The 14084-nt window shown below is 41.1% G+C and overlaps 1 protein-coding gene across 1 annotated transcript in view; it reads left to right on the forward strand.

Moving 5' to 3' along the window:
• The window catches only part of LOC126204281 (protein still life, isoform SIF type 1-like), a 534865-nt gene that overhangs the window by 49371 nt on the left and 471410 nt on the right, over positions 1–14084 (forward strand). The window contains exon 3 of the mRNA XM_049938668.1: positions 10224–10342. Coding sequence (XP_049794625.1) covers positions 10224–10342 — 119 coding nt within the window. The remainder of the gene's footprint in view (positions 1–10223; positions 10343–14084) is intronic.

Below are 14084 nucleotides of genomic sequence, written 5' to 3' on the forward strand. Positions count from 1 at the left end.
CCAACATTCTTTTCTCCGTCGTCTTCGTACATGTGACTTCATTCAAGAGGCAAGTTTGCACACACATGCTTGTAAACACTTCACAGATGTTTTTGTACATCGTGTTAGCAAAGACAAATTTATTCGTAGTGCTAAAGATATAGCTATTAAAGTGCCACAAGAAGGATATAACTTTAGAATAGGTCTTTAAAATTAGTGAAATAATTATGCCTTGCAAAATCAGTTTGTTCATTTAACATAGATTCTGGTTCTTTGATTTTGTGAACTCATATCTCCAATTGTTCTATCTTGATTACTATGTTGGGCGGGGGAGATGCGATAATTCACCCACGTGCTGACCAAACCTGCACTGCACGATGTGAGCTGTGTTGACAGGGACATTGTCGTCCTGCAATGCAGCATGCTCGTTTGGGAACGAACATTGCACCATGGCATGTGGCTGTCAGCCGAAACGTTCGCCCAAATCGTCACCGAAACCCCCACCATTTTTCATTCATTGGACGTAAAGCCGACCGGAAGCTGGAAACAATGTGAAACAAGAATCATCCGAACAAGTGGCTTCCTTACATTCTTTCAGAATCCAGTTTTTATTGCTTCGGCACCGCACTCTCCTGGTACGGGCATTTGCATTACTAATTAGTGCTTTGGAATTATAGGTTGCTCTTTAGTTCCCTCTTAAGAAACTCCCTTCGTTTTTTTTATGCTGACAGATTTCGCAAGTGCAACGTTCAATACCGCAGTGACTTTCGCAACTGTTGTCGCCTTATTTTCCGTCACAACATCTTCAATGAACATCTGTCACGATCATTCAACTCTCCCTTTCGTCCGCACTGTGACTTTTCGGGTGATGTTCTCCTGCTTTCCCTGTATGCGGTATAAATCTTCGACCGCTGCCTCTTGAAACACTAAGCAGTTAGGCTCCTTTGATTACGGAAGCATGCACCATACGAGCATCATTGCCCACGTTAGAATTCACATACCTCTGACACAATACACTCACAGCTACACAGAACACTAGTCTGATAACTACTGACATTTGCAACGTATTGCGGTCATTGGACAGATGTTATTCGTGGTTAAATAAGGCAGCCCTACTCGCAGGCTTGGCTGCATCAGGATTTATGTCCAAGTGTCCATTTGCCGCGACGTTACCACATTTTTGTCCAATCCCTCTAGGTGTTCCGTGATAGGTTATTATTGAACCGAAGGGAATTTGCTCCATGTTATTGCTGTGTGTTAGTGCCCCATTGCTTAACTAGGGTCTGCTACGGTCTACAAAATTCTTACAATTATACGAGGGCTGTCCAGAAAGTAAGTTACGATCGGTCGCGAAATGGAAACTACTAGGAAAATCCGATAAAGCTTTGCAAAGATGTGTTGGGCAGTGTCTCTAGTATGACTCTAGGTAGAATTATGTCGCTCTTTTCATTCCTGAGCTCTTAGTGAGCGCGCAAAGATGTTATAGAAAATAGTGTCTCCCGCCAAGTACGAGAGCCTGGTGAGAATTTTTCCCTGAAGCTATGCAACCAACATTACATAACTGTCGTGCGGTTTCTTCTTCAAGACAATTCTCAGCCTCATTCTGCAGGGACAATGAAGATGTTCCTGCATCGTTTCAATTGGAAATGTTTGGTTACCCACAATACAGCCTTGTAATTGTCTCCCACTGAGTTTCATCTCTGCTCAAACGAACCGCTGGCTATGAAGACAACATTTTGGCACAGACAACGAGCTTTAGGCCAGCGCAGAGAATTGGCGGAAAGCACTGGCGGCTGCCGTCTATGATGAGGGTGTTGGAAAGTTGGTACAACGCTACGACGAATGTCTGAGTCAGAACGGCGACTACATAGAGAAGTAGCTGAAAGGTGTAGCTAACTGTTACAAATGAAACATTTCTGATTTTCACTGTGATTTTCATTTCGCGATCAATCGTAACTTACTTTCTGGACAGCCCTCGTAGCTTACACCTGTAGGCTGCGTTTTCTTCAAGTCTGCGTATTACTGCAGATAATTAGTTTGCGCCTTCATATAGGCAACCTAATGAACATATTTGCAAAGCGGGCTGCTGTCACGCCTTCCCGGACTGTTCGTGTCAATCTCCTACGCGCAAGATCTGGTGTTTGCCACGTCAGGAATGTTGCCCATACTGTGTACCTGTAATGCGAATTAAAAACTTTGAGAGGCGCCGTGTCCACTGATGTGTGTCCGTTTCTGTATGTCATGTAGTTTTTGCGCTGTTGGAAGTACATAAGAATAACTATAACGTAGTGCACTATCTGTGCTGCACTATATAATCTGATCAATGCTCCTTCGGACTGCATTCATGTCCAACGGATCTGACACTGCGTTGAGGGTCAACAGCTGCATTTCAATTAAGAAATGATTCGCAAGGAATCCGAAGGAATATTGCTTCAAACTATACAGCACAACACAGACACTGCGCTATAGTATAGTATTTCACGCCATAGCAAGGCAATGTGACGAACTAAAAACCGTGTCTCAACCTGTGCGGCAATCACGGAAGTACACTGGGAGCACTGGGGAATGTAGACGCCAGGACAAATGGAAGTTTGGCTAGTTCTTGGAAGCGTGCTCAGGTAGCTGATAGCCAGCTTCTGCACCAGTGGCCTGGATTAAATTCCGAATCTCTTTGCGGTGTTCATGAATTGATGGCATGAAACGCTTTGACGGTGATCAGTCCGGCAGAAGGGTACGTTTAGGCAAGTGGCCAATTTCGTGCTGTTCCATTCTATTTAGTTTTAGGCTGACCCATTACACAAGATACGATTACTGTGTATAATAATACAGACAGGACATGTGTGTGATTTAATTACAACATATAAAGCATAATTAAATGAGATAAAATTAGTCTGACTACCCCATAACAATGAAAGTCACAAAATTTTTCCATAAAATCCAATTGTGCAGGGGGTCAGAAAAAGTCTGAAAAGCTTCTAAGGGTGTTGGGGGGCACTTGTTCTGAGAAATAATCGTAGAGAAAAAAATTCGGCACGTTTTGCTGTTTCCGAGTTAATTAGCGTTGAAGTTAGCCAGTCACACCGTAGCGAGCGAAGATTCAAGCGGCCCGTCAGAGATGGTGTAGCCAAACGTGTCCTTCTTTTGGTTTCCTAAATTTGAACAAGAGAGTGATACAAAAATTGGACATAGGACGAGCCAAAGGCTGAGCGCTCTCGTGTGCTATCGTCTATGTTGTGAGAACAGCGCACGAGCAATAGCTTGATTGGCTAACTTCAATGCAAATTAACCCATAGACGGAGCAACGTATCGATTTTCTTTCTTAACAAACTGTTTCTGACTACCTTGTATACATAATCAAAAATTAAAAAGCTACCCTCAAATTTCAGAGTTTCCTTTTACAGAGGCCAAAGAAAGGAAAAATAAGTTTTGTAATGGATCTATTCATGAAGCTAGAAGCTACCCTGTGACAGAAATAATCCTTAATTTCTAAAATATTGTACAGTGTAATTGTTCTTCGGTGACGGTACAAGGGATATGCGGGAAGGAAGTTCCGATCGGTCAAGAAATGGAAACAAATGTGAAAATGTAATAAAGCTTTGCACACGTGTGTTCGACAGTGTCTCTAGTATGCCTGTCGATTGCATCACTTCGCTCATCTTAGTTCTGAGATCATGATGAGCACATAAAGATGCGTAGAAAATAGTGTCTCCCGCCAAGTATGACGTCCTGGTGAGAGATTTCGCCTGTTGTTATGCAGCCCACATTACAGAACTGCCATACGGTTCCTGCTTCGTGACAATTCTCAGTCGTAATCTGCAGGGGCAATGAAAATGCTCCTGCAGCGTTTTTGATGGGAAGTGTTTGATCACCGTCACTACAGCCCGTAATTGGCTCCCTTTGTGTTTCATCTCCGCTCGTATTAACTACTGGGTATGAGGACAGCATTTTCGCACAGACAACGAGCTGTAGATGAGCGTAGAGAATTGGAGGGAAGCACAGGCGGCTGCCTTCTATGACGAGGGTGCTACAACGCTACGACAAATGTGTAAGACGGAGTGGTGATTATGTAGAGCAGTGGCTGGAAGCTGTAGCTAACTGTTCCAGTTAAAATATATCTATCACAGTGGTTTCCATTTCGCGATCAATAGAAACTTACTTTCCGAATAGCCCTAGTATTTATCACGTCGTATATGTACCATGTTCTCGTCAGTGAGGCAAGAATCACAATTTGAAGAAGGAGCTTGCTGTTATTCAGTGGGAGTAGCCTATCTGCCGGCACCGGATTTCTCTCCCTTCTCTCTCATCATACACCACCGCAGCATATTGTATACGAGAGAATATTACGCCAGAGTTTGCTTCTAATGCGCCCGACATTATTGGATGACAGTGTTTATTGGATTGTAGTATTTGATATGTGTCACCAGATTGCCGTTTAACGATTAACATTTCATTTTGCTTTGATTAACCTTTGCTAGTTTGTGAAGCGAGGGGATAACTGGCTCATATTTGGGGTCAAAAGAAATACACGCGTTAATATAATGAAATAATAAGCAACCAGTTGCATAAAAGAAATTTAATTTCTTTACCGGTTTTGGATACTTAGTGCCCTTCTTCAGAAAGTTATGCCTATCGCATTATTTGTGCCCTTTATTATAGACACTAGCAAATAATGCGATAGGCATAACCTTTTGAAAAGTGGCACTAAGTGTTCGAAATCTGCAAATAAATTAAATCTCTTTTATGCAACTGTTTGCTTATTATTTCATTGTCTACGACTACAGTTGTTGAAGATGGATAAAATACTAAACATACGTTAATGTTAATACTCAACAGTGATTTGACTACAGTGAATATAATTTCAACTCACTGTTACTATAAATCCCTATAATGTCCTTGTAACATCTGTCATTCCAAGACCACCATCCTCATCTATTACTTACGGTCACAAACTAATTTTAGAGTGTTTTATTTAGCACAATGAAGTGTTTCGGAAACCTAATTCGGGAGAGTTACAAGAGGTGCTCCAGACATAGCGTTTAAGGAATCTCTACCTGGTGTTTCGTCGTGTATTAGGAGGTATTGTAAACAGCCGTTTTTGTTGTTTAATCCTTATCATGATATCTTTATTCCATTTGTCTTCTTTATCTTTTCTTCTCACTCGACAGGAAAATTCATTCCCCATCTTCAAGAGACTCTTGTCAACATTTAACGCTCATGTATTTATCAACTCTACCTGCCGCGCACTCTGTTACTTTAGCTAATGTACCATTCCACAGGTCCCAAGTGGAATGATCGTCATTTTTTAATGAACACTAAGAGTCATTTTACAAATACTAATGCACTGAATTTAAAATAAAAATGTTTTTTATTTATTTGTTAGGTAATACAACTACTGTAATACTTATTTACAACGAACACATTACTGCACTGAAATGGTGCAGAAGTTAGATTATACTAACACACACACACACACAGACACACAAATTTTCAATGAACACATTACTGCACTGAAATTGTGCAGAAGTTATGTTGTACTTATATACAAATCAGTTGGTTTTACTAAGAAATTCATCAATGGAGTAGAAGGAGTTGGCCACCAATAAATCCTTTAGGCTTCACTTAAACTGAATTTCATTGGTTGTTCAGCTTTTTATGGCTGCTGGCAAGTTATTGAAAATGTGTGTTCCCGAATAATGCACACCTTTTTCTACAAGACTAAGTGACTTTAAATCCTTGTGAAGATTATTCTTATTTCTAGTACTGATTCCATGAATTGAGCTGTTGGTTTGAAAAAGTGATATATTTTAATGACAAATTTCATTAAGGAATAAATATATTGGGAAGCAGTAGTTAGTATCCCTAGTTCCCTAAACAGGCTTCTGCAGGATGTTCTTGAGTTCACACCACATATAACTCTTATTGCACGTTTTTGTGCCCGGAAAACTTTAGCTTGGCTTGATGAATTACCCCAAAAAGTAATCCCATATGACATTATGGAATGAAAGTAAGCATAGTATGCCAGCTTTTTCATTTTTATATCCCCTATGTCTGACAAAATTCGCATTGCAAACAGAGATTTGTTAAGACGCTTCAGCAGTTCTATGGTGTGCTCCTCCCAGTTGCATTTATTATCAAGCTGTAATCCCAAGAATTTAACACTGTCCACTTCTTCTATCTTCTTGTCATCGTATGTTAGACATATACTCTTGGGACACCCCTTACAAGTTCTGAACTGCATGTAGTGTGTTTTTTCAAAGTTTAGTGACAAAGAATTGGCTAGGAACCAGTGATTAATGTCCACAAATATTTTATTGGCTGATCTTTCTAAGACTACACTTGATTTGCTATTTATTGCAATGTTTGTATCATCGTCACACAAAACAAACTTGGCATCTGGTAATGTTACTGATGAAAGGTCATTGATATACACAAAAAAAAGTAAGGGCCCCAAAATGGAACCTTGTGGGACCCCACATGTAATTAGTTCCCAGTTGGATGATGCCTGATAGCTTGATACATGTCTCTTTCCTAATAACACCCTTTGTTTCCTGCCAGAGATATAAGATTTGAACCATTTTGCAGCATTTCCTGTTATACTATAATATTCTAGTTTACTTAAAAGGATATTGTGATTTACACAGTCCAATGCCTTTGACAGATCACAAAATGTACCAGTTGCCTGCAATTTTTTGTCTAATGAATTAAGCACATTTTCACTGTAAGTGTAGATAGCCTTCTCAACCTTTTAGAAATCCAAACTGTGACTTTGACAGTATGTTATTTGAGATAAGATGGTTATAAAGACAACTGTACATTACTTTTTCGAAAATTTTTGAGAATGCTGGCAAGAGTGAAATTGGACGGAAATTTGATGCTATTTCTTTATCTCCCTTCTTAAACAGTGGCTTAACTTCAGCATATTTCAGCCATTCAGGAAATATTCCACTAATAAACGACTGATTACACAGATAGCGTAATATGTTACTTAGCTCAGAATCACATTCTTTAATTAATTTTGTTGATATTTCATCATAACCACTAGAGGTTTTTGATTTTAAAGATTTTATGATGGACATTATTTCTGTTGGGGTAGTGAGGGTCAAATTCATATTATGGAAGTTACTTGAAATGTCTGGTCTAAGGTAATCCATAGCAGCATCTTCCGAACCTGACAACCCCATCTTTTCAGTAACAGTTATAAAATGTTTGTTAAAAATTTCTGCAACACTATACACATCTGTCACCAATGTATCATTTACTCTTAACGCTATTTGTTCCTCTTCATGTCTGGTTCTACCGGTCTCCTCCTTCAGTATATCCCATATTGTCTTTATTTTGTTATCTGATATGACTATCTTTTCCTTGTAATATATTTGCTTTGACATCCGTATTACAGTCTTTAATATTTTGCAGTATTTCTTATAATGTGCTATAGCATCAACATTGGAAATGTTTCGGATTGACAGATACAGTTTTCTTTTTGTTTTACAAGATACCCCTATTCCTCGAGTAATCCATGGCTTCTTTGTAGACTTTGCTCTAACCTTGGTAAGTTTTGGGGGAAAGCAGTGTTCGAATAAGGTAAGCACTTTATTAGCAAAAATGTTATATTTTTCATTCATGCCATGAGCACTGTAAACATCAGTCTAGTGAATGTCTCTGAGGAGTGTCCTAAAATAATCAATTTTTGGCTTTCTGATTACCCTCTTGAGCTCAGATTTAACAGATTTTATATCCTGTTCAGTATTAACATTTAACAGAAGGAACTTCATGTCATGGTCTGAGAGGCCATTGACTATTGGTTTTGTAATATAATTTTGTTCATTGGTCTTTTCTATAAAGATATTATCAATGGCTGTTTGTGAGCAAGTGGCTATCCTAGTGGGGAACTTTACAGTGGGAATTAAGTTGAATGATAGTGTTACTAACTCAAATAAGTTCTTATTGGGAGAGTCTTTAAGGAAATCTACATTGAAATCACCAGCAACCACTATTTCTTTGTTTTTGGTTGTTAAATGGGCCAGTACAGCTTCAAGGTGGTTGACAAACAGATTACAGGTGCTCGATATACACTTAATATTATGAAGGATTTTTTGTGAAATTCTAATTCTGTTGCACATGCTTCCATATGCTGTTCTAGGCAAAATTTATGAATGTCTATGTTCTTAAATTTATGACAGTTCCTGATGAATGTGGCAACTCCTCCTTTCTCCATTTCTGATCTACAAAAGTGAGACGCTAACCTAAACCCTGTAACACTTAAAAGTTCTATACCAGTGGTCACATGTGTTCAGAGAGGCAGATTATGTCAGCTGGGTTTGAAGACTCTAATTCATCTATGCAGATAGTTAATTCATTAATTTTATTTCTCAGTCCTCGAATATTTTGATGCAATAAAGATAGCTGACATTTCTCATTGACTGAGTTAAAATTGGGTGGAGTTAAAATATCTGCTGACAGTTGAAAATTCTTAACCAATGGCTGTTTATGCTGATGTAATAAGCTGGAATTATGTTTTTTGATTTCTTTCTCAAAGTTTGTCCCAGTTCTAACCTCTCTTAAAATTTGCTTTCTTTCTGTCCTCCCTACCCTAAAAAAAGGGTGTTTTCTGAATCCTATAACCACTGGTATTTTACCACTCATGACAGTGCCTCCCCCCTTTAACTTTCCTGCTATTTCCCCAGCCAATTTACCCTTCCCCTTCCCGTTGAGGTGAAGGCCATGCCTAGTATAATCCCACCTACTGAGAGAATCAACATGAACCACACCAATGTGTGACCCTGCACCCGACATGAGCAGCCGTTCCAGCTCCAAATTAACTCTCTTGACACAAGAGTTCAAATGAGGTCGGTCATGGCGCCCAAGAACAGATACAAACTCAACACTAGTATGCTTCGATGCTGATGCAATCTTCGCCAGGTCGCACTCTATACTGTACCCAGGATCTCTGGCAATACTGTTACCTGCCCCACCCATTATAACCACGGTGTCTTCCTTAGTGAAATCTTTGCAAAGTGATCCTAAATCCTCTGTCACCTGCTCCAGACCAGCACTAGGTTTAAAAAAATTGGTGGCCTGGTATTCTGACCCTAGTTCATCCTGCAAAAGTTGGCCAACACCTCTTCCATGGGAACTACCTAACAACAACACTTTCTTTCTCTTTACTGATTTCCCTACATTCTTACTTTTCAATTTGCTGCTGAGAGTTTGTTGTGCCCTGTCTACACCTGCAACTGCTTGAGGCTCACCGGCTTCTAACTGAAGCAACAGGTCAAATCTATTTTCCACATTCACCATAAAGCTGTCAGACAAAGTTCTAGGCCTGTTCCTCCTGTTGCCTGTTGCCACTTCCCACCTCTCTTTACCCTTCTCCCTCCTTAACCTGTCAAGATCTCCCCTGGCCTTGTCTAACTCAGCCTGAAGGGCGGCAATTTTCCCCTCCTGTTCTAGTATCTTCCTATCTCTACTACAAATCCTACAAAACCACTGAAGAGTCTCATTTACTTCCCCTATTCCCACGCCACTACAGTCACCCACATGGATGAAACTACAGCACCCATCACACCAAAGCCCCGACCTAACAATTCTACGGCAAGTCAAGCACTTTTCATTCATGATAAACGTAATAGTTTATTAAGAATAAATCAGTTAAATTACAGATAAACACGAAAATATGGTTACACAATTTGGCCTATACGCAACTGTTTACGCAACTGTGTGTAAACAAAAACAAAAGTGCAAAGTTTCTGAAACAACAACTTAAACTTTACGCTACTTTCCGGAAATGCTGGTTAAATAATGAAGAGGTACGCTAAGTTAAATTGCTGGAGAGAACAACGAACAACTAAACGAAATTCTATAGATTTGTTGCAGCAGAACGTAAACAGAAAATACGACTGTACGGTCTTTTCGCGTTTTCTGCTATATCTTTATAAGGTCCTCAGTTCGAGTGCTGGTCCGGTACGAAGTTTTAATCTGACAGGAAGTTTCATATCAGAGCCCCCTCTGCTGCAGAGTGGAAATTTAACTCCCCTCAAAGGTCATATTACAGCTATCATAATTGTAAGAGGCTCCTTATAAACCCAAAAACATCGATGTACAGTGTATTGAGGAAGTAATATTTTTTACGGAAAGAGATACACAGAAAAAGAAAGGCGCAGAGAGACCAGCTGTGAGTCCTTATGATGACATAATGATTAAAAACGAAACGACATGGTATGTAATAAGGTACATCTCTGTTTCAGGAACTCGGATCGGACAAGCGTCAGAATGCTTCGTATATTGGAAGGATCCAATGACCAACGATACCTGGGGTCTCAACTTCACATCTCCTATCGACGCTAAACAATTCAGAGAATGCTGCGTGAGTAGAACAGATCTCTTGCACTTTCTTTTGCTTTCTTGTAAAATAAATAATAGTAGTTCGCAAAAGTGGCACTTTTGCCGCAATAGTTTATAAGTATTGACTTACAAGTTTACTCACTCTTTAGATGTAACTACATTACTCGAGGCAGCAATAGAAATACATGTTACGAATCTTCACACCTTGTGTTTGTTAAACTGGTTATGTATCATACGAAAGACAGAAAACACAGCCTGCTAGTGTTTTTCAAAGAACAACAATAGATGAATTAATAAATTTTTTCTGTTCATAATACTTTGTGTCGGAGGACGAAAAAATACTGCCAGCCTGTAGGAAACTTGAATAACACTTATGTGTTCTGTGTATACAAGTGAAGGAGGAAATTTCCAGAAACCATCGAACTTGGATAATTTTTCTACTCGGCTATATCTAATCGTCAGTCGAGCAAATCTACCGAGGTAGCTCAGTGGTTCAGATTTAGTTTTTCCATAACTTCCCTCAATTACTAGAAGTGAATGACGGGTTGGTTCCTTCAAGTGACGACTACTTTTATAACACATCGTTGAACAGTGCGTGCTCGTGTTTTGCATATGATGACCCAGCTGTCGATGGAATTTTATGATACAACTCTTCTTCCTTCGTTCATTGATGTTTCTGCATATGCAAACCCACATAACATGCATTTGTTACCTGCTACGATAAGGCTAGTACTAATGTTAATGAGCATAACGCGAATAAATTACAGGTTTGTCTTCTACATTCACGCTGATAAACGTATCTCGATTGCTGCGAAGCAAGGGTAAGATGCTTTCGTGACAGAAAGTGTCGTTATAAATGGTGGATAGTAACTGCGTCGCCAGACCTTCAGAGGCTAAGTGTGGTTTGAGCAAACCATGAGCTCGTATGGCCCGTCACCGAGCGATCTCTTGTTTATGTTTTAGAAATGCAATATCACTTGGGTTGTGACAGACGGGCTTTGCTATTAATGCTAACGGTCACCATTGTTATTGCTTATCGTGGAGTGCAGCGTCAGATGTAGAGTTATGTGAAGTGACTTACGACGAAAATAGAAGGAATGACTGCCAAAGAGGGTCATTCTCCGTTTAGCAACGTGTCCTTTACAAGGCATAATTTACGAGTTGTGTGAAAGAGACGTCTCTAGGGACGTTGCGGTACTAGATTTTTATACAAAATTTCGTATCGACACTAATAACTACAATTGTGTTGATATCTCAATAATGTAGGAGGATGGTTCCATTATCAACAATATCACGAGGTAGTCGTTTTTGAAACTTCATCATGTCCTTCCATTCGAAAGTTCAAAATTTAGATCGAAGGTGCCTGCTGCCTTCCTCTGTAATGGTGCAAGAGCGTGGTGCCATGCAACGCCACCCTCGGGTTCGGCGATTTTTCAAACAGATTAGTGTCGACAAGTGCAAAGGAAAGGACATGGATCAGAATTTCGTGTAAGGTGGGTTAACGACGTCATATTGGCACCAAATTTCACCACAATTCGGCCCAGCGCCACGGTGGACGTGTCCCGCGATGAGACAGTCATCACACATCCTCTTACGCTGGTCACACCCCTTCTCTTGACGCGACTGCGACGGTGGTCAGAACTGCGTCGCTCAGCTTTGAAATCACGCAGTTCTCTTGTGGGTGACCGAGGGAAACATTTCGAACACACCTCTGTTCAGAATCGACACGAGAAGGCTTCACGATCTTTATTTACATCTACATCCGTACACCGCAAGCCCCCATACTGTGTGTAGCGGAGGGTACCCTGTATGACTACTCATTTCTTTCCCTGTACCACTCGCAAATAGAGCGAGGGAGAAGCGACTGTCCATTTGCCTTTGAATGACTCCTAACTCCTCATATCTTATCTCCGTCGTCGTAAAGCGGAATGTATGTCGGCGACAGTAGGATCGTTCAAGAGTCTGCTTCAAACGGCTGTTCTCTGAAAAATCGCAATAGCGGTCGGTGAAAATAATGTCACCTTCGCGCCAGGAAGTCCCATTTGAGCTCCTGAAGCATCTCCGTAATACGTGTGTGTTGCTCGAATCTACCGGTAACCATCCTAGCAGCCCGCCTCTGAATTGCTTCGATGTTTTCCTTTAACCCGACCTGATGCGGATCCCAAGCACGCGAGCAATAGCGTCCTACACTGAAGCGCCAAGGAAACTGGTGTAGGCATGGGTATTCAAATACTGACATATGTAAACAGTCAGAATACGGAACTGGCCTCGGCAATGCCTACATGAAACAACAAGTGTCTGGCGCAGTTGTTAGACTAATTACTCCTGCTACATGTTGTCCGAGTCTTCTCGGAAAGTACTCCCTTGTAATTCAACAGCAAAGTACTCCATGATGTAGAACGTCTGTCTTGTAGCATCTGCCACAGCAGTTCGTTGACCATCCCTGAAACACCCTCGCGCCGACTAAACGATCCCACGACGAAACGCGCCACTCCTTGTTGGGTCTGCTCTGTCTCTTCCACTAGTCCTTCTTGGTAATGACGCCAGAGTGACGAGCAACACTCAAGAATCGGTGGGACAAGTGTTTTGTCAGCCACCTCTTTCTTGGATGAGCAAAATTTCCTTAGGATTCTTCCAATGAAGCTCAGTCCGTCATCTCCGTTCCTGCTATTTGCTTTATACGGTCATTCCATTTAATGTTGTTACGGATGACTACTCCTAGATATTTTACGGTAGAAACTGTTGCCAGCAATATGTCATCAGTGGTGTAGTTTTACAGTAGTTGATTTCTTCTCCTATGTATGCACAATATGTTACATTTATTTACGTTCAGGGTCAACTGCCCGAACTGCACCATTATTCAATCCTTTTCAGGCCATTCTGCAAATCTTTACTGCCTTCTAGCGCTGCTACTTCGTTATAGAAAACCGTATCATCCGATAACGGCATTGTGGAGCTTCCTAATTTTTTGCTAGATCATTTACACACATCAAAAATAGTTTTGCATCACCTCAATTCCGAGAGTTCCGGAAACTGTACAGAAAATTGGAATAGAGATCAACATAAACATCATTTCCACCCTTTTTATTGCCCATGAAAACCACACATTGTATGTTGTGCCACCATACAGCGGGACCTTCAGAGGTGGTGGTCCAGATTCCTGTACACACCAGTACCTCTGATACCCAGTAGCACGTCCTCTTGCATTCAGGCATGCCTGTATTCGTCATGGCACACTATCCATAAGTTCATCAAGACACTGTTGGTCCAGATTGCCCCACTCCTCAATGGCGATTCGGCGTGGATCCCTCAGAGTGGTTGGTGGGCCACGTCGTCCGTAAACAGCCCTTTTCAATCTATCGCAGGCATTTTCGATACGGTTCATGTCTGGAGAACATGCTGGCCACTCTAATCGAGCGATGTCGTTATTCTGAAGGAAGTCATTCACGAGATGTGCACGATGAAGACGAATGCCTTGCCAATATGCTGCCGATACGGTTGCACTATCGGTCGGAGGATGGCATTCACGTATCGTACAGCCGTTACGGCGCCTTCCATGACCACCAGCGTCGTAGGTCGGCCCCACATAATGCCACCCCAAAACAGCAGGAGACATCCACCTTGCTGCAATCGCTGGACAGTGTGTCTAAGGCGTTCAGCCTGGCCGAGTCGCCTAGAAACACGCCTCCGACGATTGTCTAGTTGAAGCCATATGCGAGACTCATCGGTGAAGAAGACGTGATGCCAATCCTGAGCGGTCCATT

The sequence above is a fragment of the Schistocerca nitens genome, chromosome 9 (assembly GCF_023898315.1).
Source record: "Schistocerca nitens isolate TAMUIC-IGC-003100 chromosome 9, iqSchNite1.1, whole genome shotgun sequence".
NCBI lineage: Eukaryota > Metazoa > Arthropoda > Insecta > Orthoptera > Acrididae > Schistocerca > Schistocerca nitens.